General features: G+C 38.9%; 1 protein-coding gene and 1 long non-coding RNA gene across 3 annotated transcripts; one reads left to right on the plus strand and one right to left on the minus strand.

The window, feature by feature from the left end:
• Window positions 1-5,360: 5,360 nt before the first annotated feature.
• Window positions 5,361-9,578, minus strand: LOC121910300 (protein ripply1-like). Its single transcript, XM_042431452.1, has 4 exons — window positions 9,319-9,578; window positions 8,271-8,349; window positions 6,031-6,104; window positions 5,361-5,765 (listed from the first exon to the last, which is right to left on the minus strand). The coding sequence occupies exons 1-4, from the start codon at window positions 9,504-9,506 to the stop codon at window positions 5,567-5,569; spliced, it is 540 nt and encodes a 179-aa protein (XP_042287386.1). The 5' UTR covers window positions 9,507-9,578; the 3' UTR covers window positions 5,361-5,566.
• LOC121910301 lies at window positions 8,359-12,315 on the plus strand. Of its 2 annotated transcripts, none has more exons than XR_006099635.1 (3): window positions 8,359-9,143; window positions 10,206-10,305; window positions 12,150-12,315. It is a non-coding gene; the product is annotated as an uncharacterized LOC121910301 (long non-coding RNA). The 2 variants fall into 2 exon arrangements; XR_006099636.1 differs by lacking the exon at window positions 8,359-9,143 and adding an exon at window positions 9,442-9,508.
• The last annotated feature ends 3,821 nt before the right edge of the window (window positions 12,316-16,136 follow it).

Consider the following 16,136-nt stretch of genomic DNA (forward strand, 5'->3'; position numbering starts at 1 on the left):
ATGCACAATTGCACAGGACACCTCGAGAAAAAATTAGTACTGATGCATTATTGACTCACTTTATCCCAATTTGAGCCAAATGAGTTCATGTACTCTCTCTGCAAACAATGTACATTCTATACAATATTACAACATTTTGCTTCAGAACATGAAACAACTGTAAAGACAGACAGACACACATTACAAACGGGCAGGACATTGGATTATAATTAGATTTTATTAAATCATTAGCTAAGAGTAATGAATAAACAGTTGCTCTAGGAACGTTCTTTAAAAGTTGCAAATTATATAACCTTCAGAGAACTTTTGGGGAATGTTGCCTAAAGGTTCTGTAAATGTTTTTTTTAATAAAAAATAAATAAATATCAAATTATATAACCTTTAGACCAGTGATTCTCAACTGGTGGGTCACATTCCAAAAGTGGGTTGCAGACAGCTGGTCAAAAATAAATAAATATGATATGAATGATATGAATATAAGATGGCGAAGCACAAATATGACTCGGAGTATTTAAAATGTGGATTTTCATACATTGAGGATATAAAGGGACAGAAACCCCAGTGTGTAATATGTAGTGAAGTGCTTGCAACAGAGTATGAAATAGGGCTCTGCGATTAATCAAATTTTATTTTCGATTACGATTTTGGCTTCCAATCATTATGAAAACAAGATAAAACGATTATTGTTTATTATTTTCATTTTGTAATGATGTTCTCATTTTGTCTTGTGTTGCAAATCTAGCACATCCCTTTCCTTTACAGCGGTGCGCTTTCGCTCCTCCATAAAAGCCTCCGACAGGCGGCTGGCTAACCTGCCTTCACCAGGCTAACTGACAGCTGAAATTTACTGAAACAAAATAGTTGGCATGTTGGCTCCACGGGAAGAAATCAACCGTGTGTGTACTTATTGATTCATTGGTTTTATTTCCTCACCCAATATAGCGAGTGCATCTGCCTGTAGTGTAAAACCGGGGCTAACCGGTGTTTCCTCCGCAGGCTCCATTTCACTCAGCTGCCCAACAGACCTGCTGCTTCTTCCAACTTTAACCTGAATAACAAACCGGGGCCCGGTGCTCCAGTTGGATCCACGGATGCATCGAGAGACACACGGAAACTATGCAAGTAGAGAGGAAACAAGGAAATATGTTTTTAGAGATATGAGATGTCTTTTCTTCTGAAGCGTGAAGCGACGTTCATTTCTGATCATGGTGGCAGCTGATCACAGCTGGATCAGCTGTCAGTCAGCTTTAACAGCTGTGGTGACTTTTGATGGAGTGTGTGTCTGCACACATGTGCACTGTGCCGACCTGCATGTGAATAAAAACCTGCATTCTGTGTACTGTGTCAGAGGCAAAGGAACCATTTCTACTGACAGAGTGCGTTCATACCATTTATTAATTATTTGAGTCTGAATTTATTGATATTCTGGTTGTGAATTCATTATTTAATTACCCTGAATATGATCAGGGTGTCTTTTGACCACTGTAAATTATTATATTTATTAGCCTAAATGTTTCAGGGATAATTTAAATTATGTAACTCATATCTAACCTGACGCTTAGGAATTTTCAGCTTCATGTGACTGAATGGATATGACAATAAATTATGTAAAATATAATGTGTTTACACTGTGTTTGTTGCTGACAGACAGACTCTCCCTGAGTTTAATTTTATCCATAATAAAAGTTAATAGCATAAATAACAGATCATGAAAAGAAAAACCTCTCTAATAATTAAACAAAATTGTTTATGGTTCTTTTGTTGATCAGACGGACAATTAACAATTGATTAATTTTTAACTTGATGGTGAATCAGAAAACAGATAAAATACTAGAAAATGCATTTCCTGTGGAAAATACATGTGAATGCTGACAGCTGAAATGAATCGAAAAGCTTTGATGAAAATGCAGAAATGTGAAATGAACTGTTAGAAATTAAGCTGAAGTGCATTTTCTAAGGAATATATGAGTTGAAATACATTGTTATTGTTATGCTATGCATTGCTAAATTGTTGAAAAAGCTTAATATAAAAGTTGAACGGACACATGAATGTCCTCAAAGACCAAGTTTAACATTTAAATGGTTGCTGTAGCTTACAGTATGAAGAAATAGTAGTCAATCAAAAAACATACAGAAGAACAAATTGTAAAACATTATGGAAAAGGCAAGAAAAGGCAGAAATCTGAAAATAATTACTCATTTGAAATTCCAGCCTTATCTGTGGCCCCCTGGTAAGCTCCTATTAACATCTACAGGCTTTAATTTTGAAATACAAGTCCCACCCTGATTTTCCTGTTAGATACAATTACTCTATGGGGCTTTTATTAAAAAAATAAATAAATAAACAACCTCCCCCTGAGTTCCCTGTTAACAATTACTGTCTGGGGCTTTTATTTTGCAAAACTACATCCAATTCTTGGTTTCCTCTTAAGATACAGTTACTGTCTGGGGGCTTTTATTTTGAAAAAACAGCCTTATTTGGACTTCCCTGTTAAGATACAGTTATTGTGTTGGGCTTTTATTTAAAAAAAAAAATAGGCCTATCCCTAGTTTCCTGTTAACATAAAATGACTGTTAGGGCCTTTTGTTTTGAAAAACAAGCCTTGTCCTGAGCTTCCTCTTAAGATACAGTCTACTCTATGGGGCTTTTATTTTGAAAGAGTGTGTGTGGCTGGGTGTGTTTATGTGTGTATGTGTGTGAGTGTGTGTGCGTGTGTGTCTGTCCTTAAAAAATATAAGAAGTTAGACAGAAAGAAGTATTTGGGTGGAATAAACCTTTAAACCTATAAAAAGTTAGAAAGCAGTAGTTGGGTGGAATATACCTTTAAAATTATAAAAAGTAACAAAGAAAGCAGTATTTGGGTGGAGTAAACCTTTTACCCAATAACTACTTTGATAGAAAGTAATATTTGGGTGGAATAAAATTTTAAAATTAAAAAAAGTTAGACAGAGAGCAGTATTTGGGTGGAATAAACCTTTAAACCTGTGATTAGTTAGACAAAAAGTAATATTTGGGTGGAATAAACCTTTAAAGGCAGAAATTTCTTGGATAAAACTTAATATTTTAAAAAGTGTAAAAGGTAGAAAAGCTGAATACAAGCATAAATGTCCTTAAAGAGCTGAACATTTTGATAGTTGAATGGTTTAAATAGCTGAAGGTGTTGAGGAGTTGAAAGCTTGCAAAAAATTGGAAAGACAACACAATTGCAGAAATATCGTGTTATAAAGTTACTTTAGCGCCCCTTTGGGTAGAATTTAATGAAATGTTACACATTTCTGTAATGTCACCTTGTGTACAACATTCCCAAATTTGGTTGCAATCCAATTCAGTATTGAAGAGTTATTGCCTATTAAATGCATTAGGCCATGCTTTCAAAAGTTTGCTAACCAATTACAGACAAACTCTAAGTGATATCCAAAAACAAATGAATAGGTTTTGTTCAGGGTCCTCTAAATATGGTATGTACCAAGTTTGGTGAAGATTAGATGAAATATGTGCCAACAGAAGCAAAACATGTCTTTACCAAAAAATCCAAAATGGTGGGAAAAATGTTTAGGCGCAAATGGGCGTGGCCTATATCAGTCTGATCAGCATCATCCAAGGAACATCCTGACCAAATATTTTTTGATTGGACTTAACGTTCATGAGTTATTAGCTAAAACGTAAAACATGTAATAACTGACCACATGGTGGCGCTATTGGTACCATGTTTTAATATGTTAAGCATTTTCACATGGGACACCTATACGAAGCATAACAAAGGGGCTGGAGAACACAGGTGCTCCCTGTGGAGGTTGGCTGAAAGGGTTTGTGGCCATGTTAACCACCAGGCTGCTGAAAGTGATGTGAGTCCAAAGACTATCAAGTCACTGGCAGAGACTGCTGCATGAAGCAGCAACTGGCTCTGGCTGAAAAGAAACAAAAAGAACTGGGCGGCAAGATGAACATCAGCCAGCAGGAGTGGTAAAAGTGGTGGGGGGTGCGCCTGGGACACCAGGTGTCAGCGTTGAGCCCTCTGGAGGTGTTGTGGGCCTATCTACAAAACACCAAGGCAGGAAGGTGCTTACCTGATGACCCCAGTAAAACTTCTACCCCTATCCTCACTGCTGGCTATGTTTTACAGTCTGCATAAACAGGACTGAGTAAATGACAGAAGAAACCTGGACTCTACTGATCTTCCTTAAGTTCTGTTGCTGATGGTTATGATTTACAGTCCACATAAACAGGACTTAATCATTGACAAAAGAAACCCGGACTTGACTAATCCTCTTGAAGTTCTGTTGCTGAGTGGGCCCATCAATGAAACACCAAGGAAGGAGGGTGCCCACCTGATGACACAAGTGAAGCATTTACCCCTACCCCCACTCAAGGAAGGATTGCCGATAACAATACGGGATTGTAAAACTAAGTCCTATGAGCTCAACCACCTGACAGTTGTCTTTCAGTCCCTTTTGTTTTCCCCTCTTTTTATTTTGTCCTCCTGCTTTTCTCATCTTTCTCTTTCATTTCCTCACTTCTTAATCTTTAATCTCACCCCCTTCGGAGATGGAGAGCAGATCTCCAATCAGAAGCAGTGGATAAACATCAAAAGGTTGCAAGGACTGATAGTGGAGGTGAAAACCTCCTTGCCACAACAAAAACACAGATAACTGGTAAAGGAAACATCATCAGTGTGTTTCGTGCTCCCAACCATTATGTCTTATCATCTTATCACAAAGAAGATGATAGATAAAACAGATGAGGATAAATATTTTTCTTCCCAAAATAGGCCATTTTATTTTTTATAAACAATGTCAGTTTGGACAGTGTTCAGACAGTACACAATGAGACTGGTGCACCAATGTATAAAAAATAAATCAACATAAATATGTGTTTATGTACAAGTTACATATACAATGTACATCTTAAGATAGAGATGTATATAGATCATATTTTATAAACACTGGCAAGGATCCGACCCTGAGATTGACTGTAAACATAACAAGTATCCCAATATGGGAGAACATGAGTCTTGGCTTTCATCTCTCACCCCACACACTGAAAAAACAACATTGTGTAGCAGATACTGCATACCACTGCAAATTTGTGTGCAGAGTGTAAAATGGCGCAGTTACGCTCAGTACATACAACAGGAAATGTGAGACCACAGTACACTGGAAAGTATAAATCAGAGTAATTCCTTGACCGACATTCTACTCCTCTTAACATCTCAGTTTGCCCTCATGTTGATGAATGTTGTAAACCTCTAAGTGGGCAACATGATATGAGAGTCTTAGCTGAGGTATGAAGGCAGAGAAAGTCTTAAAACACAATGATTCTGATTTCTAACACAGAAAATGGATTAGTCTCGTCTTTGCTCTTCTAATGACTTCTGTTATTTATTCGCCTGTTTGCCACCCACCACGTTTATTCTAATCTGTAAAATGTCTTGCACACCCTCTGAAATGCTGTTTAAAATCAATGAAAATTTGTATAAATTACAAAGTCCAATAAATATTAAAGTCATCGTGGGTGAAAAGCAGAGGGCAGTTTCTACAGACATTTCATAGGAAGGCTTGCTGTCATTCAGTTGTAGGAGGTGAAATGAGACTTATGTTTGAGGCACTCCTCAGAGCTGCCATCCTCTTCCCAATCCTCCTCATCCTCATCCTCACTGTCAGACTCCTCATAAAAGCTGATGGTTGCCTGGATAGGGAAGTTCCTCAGTAAGGCCTCTCCATCGCTGTACAGATAGTCGAATGACTTAGATTTGGGCCAGAACAGCCTATTTGAAAGGAAAAGAATAAGCATCAAGCAACAATCATGTACTCATACCCACAGAAATGTACTGTAAGTATCAAACACATGGTCTCATGTGGTTCACAGTATTGATGGCAGTATAAGAGTTAAATAACAAGTAGATGCTGTTATTTAACCATGTAGCACTCTCAGGTGTGTTGATTCCAAGCAGGATGCTGACAAACTGGTTTTCCACAAGGCAGTGTCCATATGTAAGAAGAGAAATGTGTAGCAACTGAGTGTACACTGACCTGACAGGGTGCTGGAAGGCCTGAGGTTTCCCATCTGACGAGAAGCAGTCTGGCACTGTGGGTCTGGAGTAAGGCTGAGGAAACACAGACAAAAACAATGAGTGCATATAGTCACTATTGAGCATAAACATCAGTTTTGTATTCAAACAGTACTCAACAAGCAATTCTGAATCTCATGAATTCAGGAAAAAACATTTTGGACATCAATCATTGTGGGGATTTTGAGAGTAATTTGGAATTTTAAAAAGCAACAAAGAAAGGAAGAACGGTCACACCGGAGGCCTGTACTACAAAGCAAGTTCAACATGTCCAGGATATCTTTTCGTTATCTGGCTTCACTGAACCTAACATTGGCCGTCCAGATAACTAGTACTACGAAGCTGGTTATCAACCTGCTCAGTCAGCCCAGGGTTTTCCTATCCAGCTACGAGCATGTTCATGTGAAAGAGGTGGGGTTGTTAATTACAAGCGACATCGTCAGAACCATGAATGAAGTACTTCATGATATGAGATGAAACAATGATACCAAGTACCTGCGGAAAACTTCTGTTTAAGAGACAGCAAAAAGTCATATTCAACGAAGTGAAATGTAAATGACAGCCTGTAATCATACAATATGATTATATTATATATGATTGTATATGATGACTCAAGTACTGAGAGAATTTTTTGCTATTTAGTTGGATGATGAAAAAAACATTCTGAATATATCACATAAAAAAAGAAACATAATGCCAGACTGTCTCTGCTACCGAAACAAAGAGTGGAAAAGTAGTTAATGACTGATGAGTCTATCTGACTGAAATGTTGCATTTATAATCATGCAAGCCAATTAACAGTGTGTGGACTGTTTTTCTGATAAGAGACAATATTTTGTTTTCATTTCCAGTTATCATCACATAGTCAGAGTGTAAAATCATCCACACTGTCAGCTGTCACTCCGGGGATAAATAAACTTTATACTATTAAAATGCAGCTAAAATCATTATTATGTGATTAGTGTCATAAACGATCTCTCCATTTGTTAGAAGCTCAGATTTAAAACCAGAGTGGAAACAGAAAGTCTGGAACAATAAAATGTTTCCACTGACCTATAAAAATATATATTGTTCTTTTTTACATGTCACTTCATTGTAAACTCAGGACTTTTGTCCATGTCAGGATCTTGTAGGAATGATGACGCTTTTTGATCTGATTAGCCAGTGATCTGATTAGTCAGCGGTCGGAGTGTCGACAGGTTGAAGTTAACCTGACACGTCACTTAGTGTGTGAAGGGAGCGGCTCAGTAACAAAGTGTGCCCACTCCAGAAGGACTGTGGGAATTTCCCCTGTGCCATTCTCTCCCCAGAGGTGTTCGCTTTGGCATTTTCCCCCTGACAAGCAGGAGTGGTGCCTTTTGTCTCATTACAACCCAGCCTTACTGATAAATACATTTTAATAAGAAGAAGAAGAAAAAGAAATTAATCAAGTTACCCTACTTTACCTGCCAAATGTCAGAAGAGGAAAAGCTATGGTCATGTGCTGATACGGCTGATGTTAAAAATGAACCATCATTTGGCTTCAGACTTGTGTTAATTTCCCACCTGGGTGTCATTCTATGTGTGTTACCTTCCTGTCAGGGTTAACAGGCTTGGGTGGAGGATGACAGCCATATGGCTCTGTGTCACATTGCGTATTTCTTCCCTAAAACTGTCATCTACAAATCTTAAAACTAAATAAGCAGCTCCTCCAGTCACCCTGCAGTTTTACACATCCTTTGCAAATTAAATGTGGGATTATTGTAAATTGTCAGTTGGGGTCAAAGACAACTTTAAAAAGAGATGTTTGGATAGAACTCAACCACCTCCTTTTGGTCTCATTTATTCTTATTCTACATTTTTTAGCAGCTATTCGTACTTTAAAGTGCAGCCTTTACACTGCCCTTCATGGGATAAAAAGTGTTTCAGAGGGAGTGAAGAAAGTGCTGACAGGCCAGTGTGAGAGGGGAAACTACTTGACACCTTCTTTGTTGCCCTGTGGCTACTAATGGTTTCCATATGACTGACTGGGGCAGCATAGGGTCTTAATGTGCACAGGAAAGCACTGACCAGAAATGCATCATGAGACATTTTTTTTGTTTGTTTTGTAAGACATTTTGACTCTCAAAATAGCTCATGGTATTTTGAGGACCAAGATTATTTACAAAACACTCAGTGTAAATTAATCAGCTATCTTAGATGAATGGAGGTGTTGTAACTTACACATGACAGCTTGCTGTGTGGGCATCGTTCTGGTCTATCCCTGCTGCTGGATAACCACGGTCTCCACAGTGATGTCTGGCTGTAAGGAGGGGCGAACACAAGGGAGGACTGATTAGAGTGAAACAAATGTGCATTTATAGCCCACTTTTACATGGTTCATGGAATACACTGGAATAGATCCACTTGGAGACATAATACTTTAAAAACAGCTCAGTAAACACTGATGAGAGAAATTTCACTTTGGCATAATAAGTACTCCTCGATATGTAATACTACCTTTGCATCATTTTAATTAAAGATTTATTATATAGTTTAAATTTCAAGACTCCACCGGAGAGATCCATAAGAAAGCACAGAATTTTATTTGCGGACTAACTGCAGTATTATATATTATAGTGCTGTATTGCTCCATTACTCTATCTCTGACTAAACTAGAGATGGTAATAGTTTTGCTTAGGATCTCCCGCTAGAGTTCTGCCTTGTACTCTGTAACGTTAGTTGGATGCTATGCAGAAAGCCTCGCTGGATAAACATTTTGTTACCAAAACTATTAAAATCAACACTTATTCTGTTTTGGGTAGCGTTAGCGTATCACATACAAACGAAAAACGGACTTTAAATCTATATGGGGATGAAATTCCCTTGTTAAAATAATTAAGCCTGGTTTAGGAAAAGCATTCTCTCAATAACGTTGCTGTATTGTTACGATACTTTCAGTTCATTAAAGCTGATTGTCGAAAACCAACCACCGCTATATATACTGTCGCCTAGCAACCATTAGGACTTCACGCTAAACAAAATTTACTAATACTAATAATGTTACTAACCTAACGTTCCATGTGTTTTATGAAATCTGCTGTCGATTAAATGAAGGTGAGATAAAATTGATATCAATGAACACCGTCCCTCAAAGCAACTGTAGCCTAAAAGTGATTAAAACTACCATTAAACAATATTAGCTAAACGGGTTTTACTCATTTCATATTTCAGCCATAATGTTACGTTTGCCATAGCTAACACTCGGATCCACGCTCTGACCGGTACCTACCTGCCGTTTGTGTCCGAGCTACTGCTCACAGTAAGCGGACGCGACCACGGTGCTGCGCCGAATGACGGTTGCTTGAGAACCAAGCATGCGGAACTCATCCTTCTTTCTTCTTCTCCTGGAGAAATTCTACCGAAATACTTATGTTGATATATTCGCTCGTCGGAGGACAGCAGTTCTGTGTCCCTCATGTGTAAGACTGCAATCGCTGGAACAAACGTTGTCTGTCGCCGAAAGGACTGTAGTCCGGGGCGATGTCAGGGGTTTATAAGCAGCTCGGATGGGGGGGTGAGGGTGGGGGGTGGGGGGGGGTACAATATGATGGAAGGACGACTTGGTTTTTATGCAAAGAAAATGTTTATGAGCCCAACAGAGATATTTCATTGATCCCAGAAACAAACTGCATTGTTCAAATCAAAAAAGTATTAAAGGGTACAAATGGGGGGGGGGGGGGGGGGGGGGGGGTACTAAAATACATAAGATTATATATAACTACAGAAAACATCAAACTTCATGGTGGCTTCCTCAACCTGCTGAAAATTCACTGAAATCCAAGTTTTTTTTTTTATTTATGTGGTAGGATTTATCAAATCGGCCTACAGGTCAAATAATACTGCATTAATATATTTCTAATTCTACAATTCCTGTAATGTTCATGTAAAGACAGTAGCCTATAGTGATGTGTGGGCACTATATTGCTCCTCACTATATATCCTCACTAGTATATTTATATAGTATAGTGTATTTATGGAGGACTTGTGCTGCAGATCTTCATAAGGGATGGGTGGTTCTAATCTCAATCTAATTTTCTCGTGTTAATTAGTTTATTGTTGCTCCCTGCTGCTTTTCTCACAGATGGTGTCTAACTTTTCTCCTTGTTGTTTTTACAGACAGCCTGCTGGCTTGAAATTTCTCACTGCCCTGCAGAGCTGTGCTGTTTGGACAAGAGAGGAGGCTTCCCACCAAACTGCTCATTAACAGGCTTCAGGGGTGAGGGGCATTACTGGGCCAGCAAACACCAGAATACTTCCATTTCCATAAAAAAATAACATATTTATTCAGCTTCGTTTTCCCATGAAGAGGGTAGCTCCAGTCCAATGCAGGATGCACATTGATAAGTGTCACACGGACCCGTAGACTACTGATTTTATCTAGCCTAAAAAACAAACATTCAGATTTCCAGTCTCTTATCTCAACTGATGAAACAAAAATAGGCTTTATGCTTAATGAAATTTCAATTTTCTTCCTTTGTTATTGCAATATTTTTTAGAGCATTGGTGTATTTAAAAAGACAGTCTTCAGTGAAGCCCTGATGGCATTTGCAGCCAGTTATAAGGGGTGTGAGGATGGTCACTGGCTGGCTGCTCTAATGGGCCGTAATGTTCCCTAATGGCCCTTTCATTTGGGTTGAACAAAGCTGTTAGTGGCCAGCAGGAGCCACATGACGCCCCCGCTGAGAACCAGAGAAGCAAACTGGTGCAAAAAGCACAAATGGGCCTGATAATGGAGAGGTTATCTGCACTCTGTGTGGACACACAAGGATTTGTTTTTAAAGCGTTCAGACACTGCACTAATGCCAGAATGAATTACATAGACTGTAATATACAGCGAATATTATAGAAAACATTGCAAAACATTAAAGGACGAGCTAAGATCACCAGAGATGAAATACGCAAATTAGATCATGCGAATCTCATGATTGATTACCAGCAGAAATTATGCTCAGACTGACACCAAGCCAATAGGCTTAGTGTTTTATTTAATTAAACAGTCAGTCAAATGGTTTTAGGCTTTCTTACTCAGAGCCAGAAAAGTGGTATAGTAGTCTCATCTCTGTCCGTGCAGAGAGATAGGTTCATGGGGTGTTTATCCTATCAGGATCTTATTTTAAAAATACTGGTAATATGAGTCAAAGTCAAAGATGCTCTTTGGTATAGTTTATGGTGGTTAAGTTCAGGGTAGGTTAATAAGGCCAAGCTAAAAGCTTTGGTCACATTTTTACATGGTTTTGATGTGAAAAGATTGCCTGGATAAATCCACATTGTCTATTACTGAGTCATTCAAATTGTCCCAAGACAAGCATTACTTTTCATACCAATAAGGAGTTAGCTGTGGGGTCAAACTCTCGTACAATTAAGTGGATTAACTGGCTAAAATGAGCATAGAAATGACATGCATGTTAAGAATCAACTGTAAACAAAGCTGTGAACTGTAAAAAATCTGTACGTCTCAGAAAAAAACAGCAAGTTTAAAAAGGTTGGGATTTTAATCCACCATCTTGTTTATAGATAATATCTGATGAAAGCCTTTTATACATCCAGCAGATATAAACACGTCAAATGTAAACCGATTCAATCTGATTCAGTCTTCTTAACATGATACGGGGCAGAGATGTTCAGGGATTAAATAAATTACTGAGCAAAAAAAGTTTTCCAGGCAGCAAAGCTTCAGTCTTCAAGCAGCAACATCATAAATCTTAAATACTTCAGTTCAGTTTGTCTGTTTAGTCTTGCTGTACAGAGGTGAAAACTGATTAATGTTTCACTGCAACTGTTTAAAGACATATGTGGTACACATTTTTATTTTGTAACTTTATTTTGCACTAAAGCAGCTACATAAGTGTTTTTGTTGCATATTTTATCATGTCTACAAAATGACTGTAGCTGACTGTAATAATAAATAAACAAATAAATAAGACATATTTTTCATTCATCGCTGACAATATTTGGTGGGACCTCTATGGTGTTTGGATTTAATTTTCCTCAGATCTCAAGATATCACTCCACAAACCTGTCTGTGTCTCTGTTCTCCAATTTCTCCTTTGTCTCTCTCAGAGGTCGTGACCTAGAAAGAAGGAGAGTGACTCCACACAAATTTGGACACCAGCAGCAGCTCTTTGCACAAAAGTTTGTCTTCTCATCCAAATGCTCTGCTCTCGACAGCAGTGCCCTGGAAAAACAAGGAATGGCACACTTGTTTACTCCTCCTCATCTGTGTGTGTGTGTGTGTGTGTGTGTGTACTACCCCCCCCCCCCCCCCCCCCCCCGTGTTTTCACATTTGCTGACAGCACAGGGGCATCCTCCCTCTGCTCTCCCCCAGAGTGAAGAATGCTGCTAATCGGAGACCAACTGCTCTCTTGTCTTGTGTACATATTTTCTTTAAGCCTAAGAAATACAAGCCCTTATCTTAGTTAATCCTCAGAGTCAAATGAATAGAAAACAATGGTATCATTAAGCATTTCATATGCAGTGCAAAGATTAATCCTCTTTGCTTGTCTTTAGGGACATTATTAGTGGCATTGCATGGTCTTAAAGAAACTGAGCAGCCATGTTTTCAAGGGGAATTATTTTGCAGAATTTTTGATAAATGTACACAATGGTTAACAATAAAGTTTTATTGTATTGGGGTTTTTTTTTTGGACTTTGACTCTGAAGCAAACAAAGCTATAAGGCTCTTCATATATGTCTAAACCAGAACCAAACCTAAACTAAAGCTGTAAGCAGCGATGAAAGGGCCCTTGCACCTCGCATGCATTGGATGCAGTGGCAGCTGTGATATCAGTATTGGAGGTCTGTTGATATAACTCAGAATTTTCTGGATTATCAGGCACTGTGTGAATAGGTAAAATATTGCTTCCTGTGTCTAGTATCAATCAATCAATCAATTTTTATTTATATAGCGCCATATCACAACAAAGTCATCTCAAGGCACTTTTCACATAGAGCAGGTCAAGACCGTACTCTTTCATTTACAGAGACCCAACAATTCCCCCATGAGCAAGCACTTGGCGACAGCGGTAAGGAAAAACTCCCCTTTAATGGGTAGAAACCTCAAGCAGACCCCGGCTCTTGGTGGGCAGCCATCTGCTTTGACCGGTTGGGTTGAGAGAGAGAAAGAGAGAGGGAAAGGGGGAGGGGGGACAGAAGAACAACAATCATAACAACAACAATAAGTATAAGTATCAATAGCCAGGGAAGGATGCTGTCAGGACTGTGAAGGACCGCGAAGGCTCAGCCCAGAACCCGGGGTTCCTGTGAGATGAGAAAGCACAAAAAACTCTGGGGAAGAAGCAAAGTTATTGACATGCATTGATGTTACATGAATGCATACAGATGGAAAGGAGGAGGAGGAGAGAGGAGCTCAGTGCATCATGGGAAGTCCCCCAGCAGTCTAGGCCTATAGCAGCATAACTAAGGGCTGATCCAAGGCAAGCCTGGTCGGCCCTAACTATAAGCTTTATCAAAAAGGAAAGTTTTAAGCCTACTCTTAAACATAGAGAGGGTGTCTGCACCCCAGACCGAATCTGGTAGATGGTTCCATAGAAGAGGAGCCTGATAGTATAAACATAGGTGCAAAGTCCATGAGTTTTCACGCATCCTAAAGGCTTCAAACGTGTTCCTAAAATGAAAATTGACACACAAAATCCACCTACCAACCCACCAAATTTCATGAACATCAAAGAAACTTTGTTCCAAAATGGTCCTGTGTTTGGGGGCTGCGATGGAGCCCGCTGGCCACGCCTGAGCCCAGTCACTGCAGAAATTTGCCAGTTCTGATGTGAGTTTATGAGTTTTGAGCATCCCAAGGCCCTCAAAAATGCAATAGCATGGGGGAACAATAATAATAATAATTAAAGCTGCAAGCAGTAATGAACAGGCCCTCACACCTTGCGCACATCGGAGGGAGTGGCAGCCATGATATCACCATTGGATGTCTGTTGACATGGCTCTGAATTGTCAGACACTGTGTGAATGACTCATTGGAAATTGTGTATATTATATTTGATGAACTATGTGTCATTTCATCCTCACTTCCTGTTGCACGTAGGGAATACTACATAAGTGAAATATTAATGCAGCAATACATTTACCCGAAGGCAAATGACAGGAATATACATTTTCATGAATATTGGACATTGCATGTAGGAAATAAGTATCACTTCCTGTGTCCACTATGGAGCTAGAGAACACCCACTAATCATACATCATGTTGCTGTATATCATATGTAGACCAAACTATGTAACTTTCATCTAAATCAGATGATGTTTGTCATGTAAGGCTGACTTCCTGTTGTCAGTAGGTGGCGCTATGACTATGACTCAATATTGACATGAAGACATATTCAGGCCTGAACTTTTATGAAGCATGAGAAATTTGGGGCAGGTTGGACCATATAAGGCCAAGGAGGAGGTCATTAAAATACAACACCTGTCAATGGCTTCACTTTGTGACAAAAATGTAAAGTATATTCAAAAATGGCTGACTTCCTGTTGGATTCAGGGTATGGCTCTAAGAAGCTTATTTTTAAGTCTGGAGATGGTACATCTGCCTACAAAATTTAATAAGTCTATGTCAAAATTAAAGGTGGGGGCTTTGACTTTGAAATTTTCTAGGGGACATCTTTGAGCCATTTTGCTGCACCCATGCCCAAGACCCATATCTGATATCAAGTTACACCACTTCTGATGCATGTACAAAGTTTTGTGAGTTTTTGAACACCCCTATTACCACAAAAATGCTAAAAGTAATTAGGGGGTGCTCTTTAGCCGATGTGCCATGCCTAAGCCCAATTTTGATACTAATTGAAGTATTTATTAGTTCAAACATATATGCAAAGTTTCGTCAGTTTTCATACATCCTAAAGGCTTCAAACGTGTTCGTAAAATGGAAATTGACAAACAAAATCCAAAATGTCTGTCTTCCAATATGTTCCTCGCACTTTCATTGCCAGGGACCGTTGGGCCCCTGGTACTTTCATGTTCAGACCCTAATAATTCCCTCAAAAACAATAGGTTCCTGGCACTTTCGAGCTTGGGCCCTAATAATAATAATAATAATCCCTTCAAAAACAATAGGGTCCTTGAACTTTCAGTGCCAGGGACCATTATTCACCTGGCACTTTCATGCTCGGGCCCTAATTAAAGCTGCAAGCAGCGATGAATGGGCCCTCGCACCTTGTGCATGTCGGAGGGAGTGGCAGTTGTGGTATTGCTACTGGAGGGCAGTTGAGCACTAAATTGTTAGGATTATCGGATTCTGAATGGCTTAAATAATTGCTTTTGTGTGCAGTAAATTGTCCTCGAGATTACCTTTTTGAAATTGTGTATACATCTGATGAACTATGTCTTATTTAAGCTTCACTTCCTGTTGCCTGAAGGTAACACATTACCAGAGGGCAACTGACATGGATATACATTTTCATGAATATTAAACTTTGCATGTAGGAGATAACTATCACTTCCTGTGTCCACTATATGGCGTTAGAGAACACCCAATAATTACACATCATGTTGCTGTATATCATCTATAGACCACATCATGTAAATTACATGTAAATTGGATGATGTTTGTCTCATAAGGCTGACTTCATTTTTGGTAGGTGGGGCTATGACTTAATATTGACTTGTAGATGTGTTCAGGCGTGGACTCCAATCATGCATGTGAAATTTTGGGCAGATTTGACAAAGTCCATTATTTAAAATGTATGTAGTAGTAAATATTTTTTTGGTTAAATGTAGATAAAGTCCCCCTACACATAAAAAAAGTGTTTTTCTTCTTGTTCCGACAGTTGAATGTGTGAGCTTCACTGTGCATAGTCATGTATGTGCAGAGTTTCACATTAGAAGGCTGTTTTCACATTCATTTGATGAAAATGGAAAGTATTTCAGTGCTGATCAAAAATATGGTTTTACGGGTTGGCCCTACGAGTGTGATTTATGACATCACATCTAGATTGGAAGCCAATCCTGGTCCAGATGCAATTTACACAAGTGTGATGTGGAAATTTGAAGTTTCCAGTGCACATACACTGAATATTAAC

The sequence above is a fragment of the Thunnus maccoyii genome, chromosome 13, assembly GCF_910596095.1.
Source record: "Thunnus maccoyii chromosome 13, fThuMac1.1, whole genome shotgun sequence".
NCBI classification, from domain to species: Eukaryota; Metazoa; Chordata; class Actinopteri; order Scombriformes; family Scombridae; genus Thunnus; species Thunnus maccoyii.